Source organism: Octopus bimaculoides, chromosome 2, assembly GCF_046866305.1.
Source record: "Octopus bimaculoides isolate indiv1 chromosome 2, ASM4686630v1, whole genome shotgun sequence".
Lineage (NCBI taxonomy): Eukaryota > Metazoa > Mollusca > Cephalopoda > Octopoda > Octopodidae > Octopus > Octopus bimaculoides.
In genome coordinates, this window is record NC_142929.1 from 168,590,721 (window position 1) to 168,605,059 (window position 14,339).

Sequence of the window (14,339 nt, forward strand, 5' to 3'; positions counted from 1 at the left end):
TTTCATCTTTTACTTGTTCCAGTCACTAGACTGTGGCTGGCCATGCTGGGGCACTGCCTTGAGAAATTTTTAGTCAAACAAATTGAAGCCAGTACTTATTTCTTTTCCTTGTAAATCTGATACTTTTTACTGGTTTCTTTTACTGACCTACTAAACTATAGGGACATAAACACACCAACACTGGTGTATATATATGTGTGTGTGTGTGTATGTATGTCTGTATATACACACGCACACACACACACACACACACACTATATATATATATATATATATTCACATCTGTCCAGAGTTCTTCACTGAAAGCCTTAAATGCTGTAGTCTAACTACTGTATCTTAGGTTTTTTAATATATGCTGCATAATACATAAATATCTATTTTACACATATACACACATATTTCTGTATGCATATGCATGTATATCTGTCATCGTCATCGTCATCGTCATCATCATCATCTTCATCATCATTTAGCCTTTGTTTTCCATTCTGGTATGGGTTAGACGGTTTGACTGGAACTGGTAAGCCATAGAGCTGCACCAGACTTCAGTCTGTTTTAGGTTAATTTCCACCGTTGGATGCCCTTCCCTAACATCAGCCAGCCCATAGAGTATACTGGACTTCTTTTATGTACCACCAGCTCAGGTGTCTTTTATGTGTCACTGGCACAGGTGCCTTACACACACACACACACACACACACACATATACACACACACACAAACACATATACACACACATAAATACACATATATATGTATGTGTATGTAGGTTTCTATATGTGTGTGTTTGTGCCACCTTGTCTTGACATTGTGCACTAATCATAAACAACCATCACCATCGTATAGGCAACTCCATTCATTTGCAATCTTCCATGTAAAGATGTCCATCCATCATATACTTTGTATTCTAAGCCCTTGGGAAAATATGGCCTTTTTTTTGGAATTAGGCGAGGGCAGGTAACAGGAAGAACATCTGACTACAGAAAAATCTGCCTCATTGAATTTCCTTCTGACCCATGCAAGTATGAAAAATCATTTATAAAAGTGTATCATATACATACAAACATATATATATATATATGTGTGTGTGTGTGTGTGTGTGTGTGTATCAACTACCTTGACCAGCCAGATAATGCTTTGAATTTGCTGGACACAGCATGTCATCCATTCCATTCTTGATGTCATCCTCCTCCACTGTGTCCCATGGTGCACCAATAATCAGTTGACCTATGCAGTTGTTGAGTGGTACCTGCATGAGCAGAAACAACCACTCATATATATATATATATATATATATATATATATGTGTGTGTGTGTGTGTGTGGAGCACTAACAGCACTGTCTGAGCGTGATCATTGCTAGAGCAGCTGTCTGGCTTCTGTGCTAGTGGCCCATAAATAGCACCATTTGAGCGTGATCGTTACCAGCATCACCTTACTGGCACTTGTGCTGGTGGCACGTTAGAAAATCATTTGAGCATGGTCGTTGCCAGTGCCGATAGAAGTAGTTGATAGCTTCTGTTACTTAGGTGGATGCTCTGAGAATGTAGCTGCTAGAATAAGAATAACTTGGGTAAAGTTCAGAGAGCTCTTACCTCTGCTGGTAACAAAGGGCCTCTTGCTCAGAGTGAAAGGTAGATTTGCATGATGCCAGTGTGCAAACAGCCATGCTACACGTCAGTGAAACATGGGCTGTGACTGCTGAGGACATGCGTAGGCTTGAAAGAAATGAATCCAGTATGCTCCGCTGGATATGTTATGTCATTGTGCATAGACAACAGAGTGTGAGTGTCCTGAGAGAAAAGTTGGACATAAGAAGCATCAGATATGATGTGCAAAAGAAACAACTGCGCTGGTATGGTCATGTGTTGCATATGGATGAGAACAGCTATGTGAAGAAGAGTCACACCTTAACAGTGGAGGAAACCTGTGGAAGAAGTAGACCCAGGAAGACCTGGGACGAGGTGGTGAAGCACGACCTTTAAACATTGGGCCGCACAGAGGCAATGACAAGCGACCAAGACCTTTAGAAATATGCTGTGCTTGAGAAGACCTAGCAAGTCAAGTGAGATCGTAGCTGTGGCTGATGCCATTTTGCATAACTGGTCCATTTAAAAGCACCCTTCAATCATCTGGCAATATGCCGTGCTTGTGAAGACTTGTTGAACCAAGTGAAATCATAGTTGTGGCCAATGCTAGTGCTGCCTGACTGGCACCTGTGCCGGTAGCATGTAAAAGACACCGTTCAAATGTGGCCAATGCCAGTACTGCCTGACTGGCACCTGTGCCGGTGGCACATAAAAGACACCATTCAAGCGTGGTTGATGTCTGTCCACCTGAATGGCTCCTGTGCTGGAGCTAAAAAGCATTCAGTACACTTTCGGAGTGGTTGGCATTAGGAAGGGCATCCAGCTGTAGAAACCTTGCCAAATCAGATTGGAGCCTAGGGCAGCCTCCCGGCTTGCCAGTTCTCAGTCAAACCTCCAACCCATGTCAGCATGGAAAGCAGACATCAAACAACAATGATGATGATGATGATACAATGGGATTCTTTCAGTTTCCATCTACCAAATCTACCCACGAGGCTTTGATTGGCTTAAGGATATAGTAGAAGAGACTTGCCCAAGGTGCCACACAGTGAGACTGAACCTGGAATCGTGTGGTTGGGAAGCGAGCTTCTTACCATACAGCCATGTTTGTGCCTATATGTATATGCACATGCATACACATGCACACATGTGTACAATCACACACATACATACATACACGATGGCCATTTCCTCATTCCTGAGTGTAGTCATCCCTTGAAGCATTTCAGAATCAGTCTCAAGTGGGAACAGCATGGCCATGACTTTTCAGGCCAGTAAATGACCTACTCTCTTTGCCACGGATTTTACATATATCATTGCCCCCAGTTGTTGATCAGCATGCGCTTTCATATGTCATTTCAAATCCCCAGCCTTAGCTGATAAGCAAACCTTGCTGCATTCATGGCATGCTGTATATGGTGCAATGCAAGTCAACTCTTTGTATGTAGCTTCTTTTGTGACGTTTCTGTGTTACTCTGCTGAAGTAGACTCTCACATTCAGTTACATGTCAGCTCACTCTGGTCACCCACATTTCCTGGAAATATCACATCTACACTCTTTCTTGCATCCCTCTTCAGCATTTCAGAATCTCCTCAAGCTATTTTAAAGTTCTCGCTCCCATCATATCTTGCTTTCCTTCATCTTGCACTTTCAGTTACAGTTTTTTCCCAGTCCTTTTCCAAGATGTTAGCTTTCTTCAGCTGAAATTCATGAGGTGGATGTTTTCCAATCCCCATCTTACCATACAGGAAATGCTTAGGAGTCCTGCAGTCCTCCATTTTCAACAAGTGACCCACCCATCGGAGTCAGTGATGTAAAATGATTGACTCAGTGACTTCTTTTAAAGATTTCAACATCACACACCTAAATTTTCCAACACAGGCCCAAGATATGACATAAGCACTGATGCTTTCAATATGTTACCCACATCTCACAAGTATACAACAGGGAGGTAAACACATACATAATATAAATCTTCACTTTAGTATCAGCAGAGATAGCATGTTGAAATGACAGGCAATTTTCCAACTTTCTGAAAGCATCACTGCCATGTAACAGGTATCATACAATCTGTCTTTCACTCTGAGGGATAGACCCTTAGTCACCAACAAAGGTAGAAGCTCTCAAAACTTTGCCCAGCCTGTTCTTATCCTAGCAACTACATCTTCAGAACTCCTTCCCACACTGCTAATTTGGTTCCTTTTGAATCCTTGTATGTTAGATATATAATCTATGAAGCAGGGGGAAAAGAAAGTATATATATGATGCATTACTATTACTATTACACAAGACTCAGTGCTTTTAATCATGCTTCACAGTGAACTGCTACCAACTCGAACTGCCAATCGCTCACAGTTCTTTGTTTTATAACAATGAAACAATGCACCTTTAGTCACTTGGAGGATGGTTGAAATTCTTGTTCAACATCACCCCATTTTAGAATAAGTCTCCCCTATCTTCCCTTTTGAGAATTGAACTCTACTCAGAGTTTTAATATCTCTTATGCTTAGGGTTCAGTTCCAACGTAAAAATCAGCACACATCATCATCATCATTGTTTAATGTCTGCTTTCCATGCTGGCATGGGTCTCTGATCTTATTATTCTTTTTCTTAACGATCACAGTTGGTGATGCAGATTCAGTGTATTCCAAGTTTCTCTGACTCTAAGTTTATCTGTTCTAATGCTGCAAACGGTACAGTTAAATGTCGGTATGGCGTTTTCTTGTATTTGAAACCATGCCTTTATTTTGGTACACAGACCTAATTTATAAGACAGAACTTCAGGAAAAATATAAAAAAAATTTTTTTCAATTTGTTTGATGATTTATTTGTACTGAAGGAAAAACCATTCACCTTTTTACAGAAAAAATTTATGGGAAGGTTCCATAAGTTAAATAATTCCATCCAGTCAGTACTGAATAAATTTGTGGTATTATTTAACACAAAATCTTTAGCTTTTAAGGTTTTTTTACGAAATGTGTTGTTACTTATCAATTTGACCTTAAAATATAATTTTTTTCCTGAAACACCATGGACAAGTTTTGAAGTTAGGTCTCCTGATCTTTTTCCATGTATTTGTGTCAATTATTGAGATGTCACTGCATGTATCCAACTGTATCTTTATGTTTGTATTTTTAACAAACACAAATTTTCTTCAAGGCTCGTTTGTATTTTTTGTCACTGATAATCCATTTATGCGATTTTTTCTGTTGAACGTTTTTTAGATTCTGTCCTACAATGTAACTTTTTATGGCCTATTTTACCACACTTTAAGCATTTTATACTTTTAAATGGACAGTTATTTTTAAAATGTAGACCACCACACCCATAACATGGATTCAGTTTTGACATTCTTTTCTCTTGTTTCTGGTCAACACATTTGAATCTGAGAACAATCGTTCTCTTCATTTTTATTTCCATCATGTCTTAGATTAATAACCCTCTGACATTCTTCTGCTACTGCGTGTAAAGTTAAATTTTGATCTTGTTCTAATTTTGTTAATATCTGGGAATATATATCTGCATCTTTGTTTGCAGTAAAATCTTGAACAAAAATTAAACACTTGAACATGTCGGGGGTTGACTCATCCAATTTGAATTTCTCACACTCTCTGTTAACCACTCCAGCATAGATGATGAAATCATCATCTTTTTTAACCAAATTTAAACACTGCCAGTGAGTATTGAACAGGGAACTTCTTCCACTGAAAATTTTCGATAAAATATTGTTTCATCAAAACAAATCTCACCTACCTTCTTCGACAGAATATAATTACCATATTTTTTGTACAGTTCTATATTTAAGAGATGATGAATTATGTACATTATTTATATTTGACGGATATTCGTCCTCAACTTGTTTGTTGTTAACACGTTTCGGCTGATATGCCCTCCAGCCTTCATCAGGTGTCTTGGGGAAATTTTGAACCTAGGTTCTCATTCCTAAGGTATTTTTTGATGTTATTATTATTATTATTATTATTATTATTATTATTATTATTATTATTATTATTATTATCATTATTATTATTATTATTATTATTATTATTATTATTATTATTGTTATTATTATTATCATTATTCAGGACACTGCTTGGAATCAAACTCGGAATCTTGGGGTTAAGAGCGCAGGCTACTAACCCCAAGATTCCGAGTTCGATTCCAAGCAGTGTCCTGAATAATAATAATAATAACAACAACAACAACAATAATAATAATAATATCGAAAAATACCTTAGGAATGTACATAATTCCTCATCTCTTAAATATAGAACTGTATGAGAACCCAGGTTTGAAATTTCCCCAAGACATCTGATGAAGGCTGGAGGGTATGTCAGCCGAACCATTGTGTTAACAAACAAGATGTAAACAATGTAAATAATATCTGATTATATAATCTTGTGCTCATCAGAGTTAGCCAATATGGTAGAGAACAATCATTGTATTCCTAATGCAAAACCGATTGGTAAAATCAGCTGTGATGGATATATAATACTGTGCATTTCAGATAATATACCTCCTCTCTTGATAGATATACAAGTGCATCTTTTCCCTAACTTATGGACTCTTAGATGACTCATGCATGTGTGCATGTATATATATATATATATATATATATATATATATATATATATATATATATTCACACACACACATACAATAAAGTATATAGGGATAAATTATCCAGGTAGGTGCCATATGAGCACTCAGTTATAGTCTAGGTTCAGGCAGTCACATCAAATAGTAGGAAGTACCTAGGATTGCAACTACACATTCTCTATGCAGCAGAAACATGTGTTGGTCATAGTAACCTATTATACTGCATAATTAATTGGAAAAATTAAAAAATAAATTTGAAGATGTACCACAATCACTGAAATTGTTTGAAGATATACCAGTGTCTATAGTCTTTGTATTTGTTTATTTTAACCTATATGCATATATACATATGACATCAGATTGGCAGGGTCATTGAGTGTCAGATAGAGCACCTTGTAATATATGATCTAGCTCTCTGTGTTCTTTGTTCAAGTTTTGCTTTGGCCAACTTCACTTCCATCCTTCCAAGGCTGATAAATTAAGTATCAGTCCAGGGTGATGGGTTGATTGAATGTTAGTGTGGTAAGTGCAACCTTGTGACATCTGTTTCAGGTCTGTGCATCCCAAGACCAAATGTCACTTATGACCAGTAAAAAAAAAAAAAAAATGGTAATAGACTTGGGAAGTCCTTAAGCAAGTACCCAAATATTCCAGCCAACTCTCTAAGCCAGCACACAAGTTGGCAGCAGAGAATGAAAAAAAAAAATCATTCAAATCCGATGCACGCCCCACCTCACGTTCTTGTGTGTATATAATTATATATCTATATATACAGTGATTATATATATATATATATATATATATATATATATATATATATATATACACATACATATATACATACATGCAGACATACATACATACATAAATAGAGAGAGGTAGGGGAGAGGTGGTGAAAGAGAGAGAGCATACTTAGGCACGTAGTTCATTGGAATATATGCAAAAATAAATAAATATTTGTATGTATTTATATAAATATTAAGTTTTATGCATACCCTGACTCATACATATACCCATAAACCTATGTACTATATGCATTTAACTGATGTGAATTCAAGAGATCTTAAGTTTTCAATAACATTTACAAAATTAACATCTACGCATTGTATTGAGAGTGTTTTGTGTTGTGCCCAAGCCAAGGTACATAACTCTTATTACCTTAGTTTGTTGTAAACGGTTTTAATATATTTCACAAATACCTAAGGCAGGAGGTTAGCAGAATAATTAGCAAGGCTAGAGATTCCTGGGGAGTAGATAAATCGATTACATCGTCCCTAGTCCTTAACTGGTATTTATTTTATCGATCCCTAAAGGATGAAAGGCAAAGCCGCCCTCGGGGGAATTTGAACTCGACACGTGATGACAGACGAAATGCCTCCAAGCATTTTTGTCTGGTGTGTTAACTATTCAGCATGGTTTCAAATATTGGCACAAGGCCAGCAATTTCAGGGGCGGAGGGTAGTGGGGGGATGGAACCAGTCAATTATATCGATCCCAGTATTCTACTTGTATTGTTTTATCAACCCCAAAAGGATGAAAGGCAAAGTCGACCCCAGCAGAATTTGAACTCAGAACGTAAAGACAGACGAAATACATTTTGTCCAGCCTACTGCCTTAATAAAAATAATAATAATAATAATAAAATGCCCTGATGCAGTACCAGATAATGGCTTCATGGCTTCTGATCGTAACTGATTAGAAGTGTAATCATGTACATGTTTTGTCTTGGTATAAAAGATGGGCTACAGCAAATATTCTGCTCAGTACCACAGATTTGCATGTCAGTTGCTTAACCTTAACCAGTTGAGCATGTCCTTTAATAGCTGACAATAAGTGCATCTGATCCTGAGCAGGAGTAGTGGGGGAGCATCATAGCCATGTGTTGACAGGAATTCTTTGTAGTTTGAATAATTCACCCCTGGAAACATGTGTGTTTATTTTTATCATCCTTAAACAAACCTTATTCAGTGATCTTTTGGGTGAGATAGGCTACTTGACTTGAAGAAAATTCTAACCAGGCCCCACCTGCAAGGTCATGCGCTGTTTATCTTGATATAAGATCACCATATCAAGCACATATGGTTGTGATGCATGTACCTAGTGTATCCTTATCGGATGGGTATATTGGGTTACGTATATTTGTACCCCAGTGTCACTTTGATGGCATGCACTGCTCTTTCACTCAATAATAATAATAATAGTTATTGCGGCACTGAGTGTATTAACAAACAGATTTGAGAAATTTGTTGGAGACATTGGGATTGACATGAAGTAGAACATGCTCATAAAACTGCTCTTTTGGGGCCAATGAGGATTTTGAGATTGGTACTTTGTTGTTAAGTAGAAAGAGACCATGCAAGATTCTTGACAGCAGATTGTTGTCCAGTCTTTGCAGTATTAACTAGAGCAAGTGAAATCAAGAGCTCTGAGAAGTGAAATGGAAATAATAATAACAACAATAATAATAATAATAATAATAATAATAATAATAATAATGATAAGCTGGGAATGCATACAACGAGTTTCTCTGCCCTAGGTGTACGGAAAACACTCGGCGAGAAATGGAAGAAAATTTGAAGAAAGAAGAAAAAAAAAAACAACATAATAATAATAATAATATAAAGGGAATTGGAATAATAATGCAGTACCAGGCAGTGGCTTTCATGGCTCCTGATCTTAATTAATTGGAAGTGTTATCATGTACATTGTTTTGTCTTGGTATAAAAGATGGGCTACAACAAATATTCTGCATAATACCACAGATTTGCTTGTCAGTTGTTTGACCTTAACCAGTTGAGCGTGTCCCTTGATGGCTGACGATATGTGCATCTCTGATCATGAGCAGAAGTAGTGGGGGGGGCATCATAGCCATGTGTTGAGAGGAATTCTTTGGGGTTTGTATAATTAACTTTTGGAAACATGGGTGTTTTGCTCAACATCCTTAAACAAACCTTATTCAGGGACCTTTTGAGTGGGATGGGCTATTCGACCTGAAGAAAATTCTAAGTGGGCCCCCACCTGCAAGGTCATGCACTGTTTATCTTGATATGAGATCACCATGTCGCGCACATATGGTTGTGATGCATGTGCCTGGTGTACGCTTATCAGACGGGTAGTTATGATGGGTATACTGGGCTTCGTATATTTTACCCCAGTGTCACTTTGATGGCATGCACTGCTCTCTCACTCAATAATAATTAAAATAATGTTTTCAACTTTTGACACAAGACTAGCAATGTTAGGGAAAGGGATGGTCAATTACATTGACCTTAGTACTTGGTTGGTACTTATTTTACTTATTCCAACCACCATGGAATTTGAACTCAGACCATTAAGAACTAGAAGAAATGCTGCTAAGTATTTAGTTTGATGTGCTAACATATCTGCCAGCTCACTACCTTTGGTTTCAAATTTTGACACAAAGCCAGGAGTTTTAGGAGAGAGGAGGGTAAGTTGATTTTATTGACCCTGCCCTCCCGCCAGTATTCAACTGATGCATATTTCATTGGCAGTGATAGGATGAAAGACAAAGTGCATAAACACATCAGGAGTAACGTTAGTGAATTCTGGGAAGCATGGAATGACACAGGTTCGAAATGTTATTCATAGTTCCAAATCTGAAGCATGCAATCCTCAAAATAAAGACATTATGAGAAATTTTGCTTGTATATTGAACTGCTCCAAGAAACTATGAATATATGTTTTGAATTTTTTTTCAGTGATATTTCAAATTTTCATCAATCACTTATGATAGTACATTGTTACATATTTAAGAAAATTGTATTTATTTTCTTTTATTTATGCTGTTGTTTAGGGCAAGGTTAACTGTAACCCAAAACCTTCTAATTATTATCATATTGTCTTTTTTTTTCGCCCAGTGTACTTGGTATAAATGTTATTTTATTAAATTCTTAATTATTTTTAGAATTAACTTGGGAAAATGTAGCATATTTCAACTGAAAAATTATAACAAAAGTTTAAATTATAAGAAAGAGGGTTATTTCAGGTTGGTATTGTAGTTATGCTTTGATTCTTCTTGATTTTGTTGTTAATAATACTGTTGTCATATATCTGTACTCCAAAGGTCGATCTCCATTAACTATAAAAATGAATTTCGCTCAAACGGAAAGCATCATCAAAAATATAATCAGAGAAATCAGCCAAGAATGTGTCAATAAAGGTCACACCGTCTCAGAAACTCTAGTAGCTTTCATGGTAAGTAGTAACAGCTGTTTAATAAAATTTCATATTTTTCTTCTTTCCTTTTTCAGGTAGTGCTATACACTTCTTGTATGCGTATAGAAAAAACTGTGTCATCTTTCTCCCTCCTCACATTTCTCTCTCTGTCTCTCTGTAAATATATGTATGTGTGTGTGTGTGTGTGTATATATATATATACATATATATATATATATATAATATGTGTGTGTGTGTGTGTGTGTGTGAGCATGTGTGTATTTTCTACACACTTAACATCATCCATGAGTCTATTATAAATGGGGAAGAAAAATGCCTTGTTTGTTGAAATACCATATAAAGAACTGCCAGTCAGTATGTTATAATGGCTGCAATGAATGACATCATCATCATCATTGTTTAACGTCCACTTTCCATGCTGGCATGGGTTGGACGATTTGACTGAGGACTGGCAAACCGGATGGCTGCACAAGGCTCCAATCTGATCTGGCAGAGTTTTTACAGCTGGATGCCCTTCCTAACACCAACCACTCCAAGAGTGTAGTGGGTGCTTTTACGTGCCATCAGCATGAGGGCCAGTCAGGCGGTACTAGCAACAGCCACGCTCGAAATGGTGTTTTTTATGTTCCACCTGTACAGGAGTCTGTCCAATGTTTTGTTCACATGCTACCGGCACAAGTGCTAGTATGGCGAAGCTGGAAATGATCGCGATTGGAAGCAACACCGCTGCTCTGGCAACAATAGCAACAAGGATATACAAAGTTAATGTAGTATGATCGTTTCATGCGACTCCATTTTGACTTTAACCACCTTATTTTGAAACTGTATGGATAATACCATACTTAATTCTGGTGCCTAAACTTAAGTACCATATTCACCTGAATCTAAATTTTATATATATATATATCATCATCATCATCATCATCATCGTTTAACGTCTGCTTTCCATGCTAGCATGGGTTGGATGATTTGATTGAGGACTGGCGAACCAGATGGCTGCACCAGGCTCCAATCTGATCTGGCAGTGTTTCTACTGCTGGATACCCTTTCTAATGCCAACCACTCTGAGTGTGTAGTGGGTGCTTTTACGTGCCACCGGCATGAGGGCCAGTCAGGCGGTACTGGCAACGGCCATGCCCAAAATGGTGTTTTTTACGTGCCACCTGCACAGGAGCCAGTTCAGCGGCACTGGCTACGACCTCGCTCGAATGTTTTTTCAGGTGATATATATATATATATATGTGTGTGTGTGTGTGTGTGTGTGTGTGTGTATGTATATATATATATATATATATATATATATATACATATATGTATGGATGGATGTATATATATGAATGTATATGTATCTATATATGTATAAATGACAGATCCCCAATTAAGGGCTGCATAGTCATGTGGTGGTTGGGGTATTCTGCATATCTGCTGCAACGAAATACTACCAATTCCATACTTTCAGGTATATAGGTGTACTGTTGGCAGGTGGTAGTGGTGGCGGTGGAGGCAGAAGCATCACTTGTTGTTGTTGTTGTTCTGCTGCTGCTGCTGCTGTTGTTGTTGTTAACTTCATGTCATCTCTGATCAAGTGGATGTATGGTATTCATGTTGTCAGCTGAATGATTAGTTGCAAGTTTCAGATATGTTTATTCCTCAGTCATACCACGACTCCATCTTGCTATGACCATATCTCATAATCTAGTATCTCGTATGACAGTCTGGACCATTTACACTCTCTCTCTCTGCTGCTTGATCTATTTCTGTGGTGGCAAGTGAAGACAAGTGGAAACAAGTGGAGGCATACAAGGTGAACTTAGTCAAAATGTGATGTTTGCAATTCCTCTGCACTGAAATATGAAAATATAAATGTGTCCTGAGCCATGAGGGTAGGGTTTTTAATTGCTCTTAACATTTAACGAAATACTAAATTAAAGTCTGTCTCAGGTCTATAGGCTCATAAGGGCAGAGCTTATCCAGAATTTCACGATGTTTAGTTTCAGAGTATAAAATTCCTTTCCTAAATGGGATGCCAGCCTATTGCAAAGTTAACCTTCAAGTGCTCATTTTCAGCTGAGGGTACTGGAACAATGTGAAATGAAGTGTTTTGCTGAAGGATAAAAAGTGTGGTGCTGTTTGAAAATTGAACCCTTGATCTAATGACCATAAGGCCAACACTCTAACCACTTGGCTGTGAGCCTTCATTGACATTAAAGGAGATAATCCTACATGATATGTATCTACATGGCAATGAAATATGGGATTTGACTACAGAAGACTTATGAAAGCTTGAAAGAAATTAAGCTAGCCTTCTCTGCTGGATGGGTAATGTTTGTGTGCATGTAAGAGAAAAATTGTGTAGAAGAGGCATTAGATGTTGTGTGCAAGAGAGAAGATTGCACTGGTTTGGTGGCTTGGTCATATGACGTGTATGGATAAGGACAGCAGCATAAAGAAGTGCCAAGCTCTAATTGTGGAGGGAACCTATGGAAGGGGTAGACCCAGGAAGATGTGGGACAAAGTGGTGAGAAGGGATCTTTGGATGCTGGGCCTTACTGAAGAAATGACAAGGAACTTGGAGTTATAGCAATTTGCTGTACTTGAGAAGATGCATAAAGCTAAGTAAAATCACTGTTGCCCATCCATACATACAAGCTTGTCCCTTACAGATGCTGGTGCCACTTGTGCCGGTGCTGCCTAAACACACCTGTGCTAGTCAAACGTAAAAAGCACACTGTAAAATGGTTGGCATTAGGAAGGGCATCCTAATGTAGAAACCATGCTACAACAGACAATTGGAGTCTGGACAGCTCCTTGGCTGGTTAGCTCCTGTCAAACTGTTCAGTCCATGCCAGCATGGAAAACAGACGTTAGACAATGACGATGATCATCTTCATGATCATGATGATAGAATGCAAATTCTATAAATTATCATTCCTAGAGAATCTGTTATCTACTCCTGGTTGCCAGGTCAAGTGTCTTGCTCAAAGACAATATATTTGCAGTAGATGTTTTAACTCAGACATTGATTGGTGTAGGAGTGGTTGTGTGGTAAGTAGCTTGCTTACAAACCACATGGTTCTGGGTTCGGTCCCACTGCGTGGCACCTTGGGCAAGTGTCTTCTACTATAGCCTCGGGCAGACCAAAGCCTTGAGTGGATTTGGTAGAAGGAAACTGAAAAAAGCCTGTTGTATATATATGTATATGTATATATATGTTTGTGGGTGTTTGTGTGTCTATGTTTGTCAACCCCCCCCCCCCCCCCCCCCCCAACATCACTTGACAACCGATGCTGGTGTGTTTACGTCCCCGTAACTTAGCGGTTCAGCAAAAGAGACCGATAGAATAAGTACTAGGCTTCCAAAGAATAAGTCCTGGGGTCGATTTGCTCGACTAAAGGCGGTGCTCCAGCATGGCCACAGTCAAATGACTGAAACAATTAAAAGAGTAAAAGAGAGTATCTCATTTTTATTTTGGCTTCTATGATGAACCAAACATACAAGCTCTTACAGTCTCTAACATCCTTACCTTCAATCATTGGCACATTATCAAACTGTGTCCTCTTCCTTTTTATTCTATAGCTACTACAACATCTGTTGCTTCTCTGAGCACACTTGTTTCTAAATCACTCCCACTCAAATGTATTCGATGCTTTTACTTTTCCTCATCCTTTTCCCTTCAGTGCATCTTCATCTGCCTTATTTCTGCTCTTATCAAATCTCTTTCTTATGAGCAAGTCATTCATCATCTGAAACTCTCCTCATTTGCTCCTTAATAACTAGTGTATGACATAAATTGGATGTGAACTCCATTAACCTCAATTAGCTGTTACCTCCAGCTACCAAAATAAATTGAAAAAACCCCTCACATGCACACACATACACACACACGCATACACATACACACACTGACACACAAACACACACAAAGAAGAAAAAAAAAAGAGATCTGCAGGTCCT

General features: G+C 38.0%; 1 protein-coding gene across 2 annotated transcripts in view; it reads left to right on the top strand.

Moving 5' to 3' along the window:
• Positions 1–14,339, top strand: part of LOC106881530 (cilia- and flagella-associated protein 206) — a 99,270-nt gene that overhangs the window by 14,689 nt on the left and 70,242 nt on the right. The window contains exons 1-2 of one of the 2 annotated variants that reach the window (XM_052965702.2): positions 5,152–5,265; positions 10,273–10,403. In XM_052965702.2, the coding sequence (XP_052821662.1) occupies positions 10,296–10,403 (108 nt within the window). In that variant the 5' untranslated portion in view covers positions 5,152–5,265; positions 10,273–10,295. Of the gene's footprint in view, positions 1–5,151; positions 5,266–10,272; positions 10,404–14,339 lie in introns of those variants that run through there. The other variant, XM_014931950.3, reaches the window with a different exon arrangement.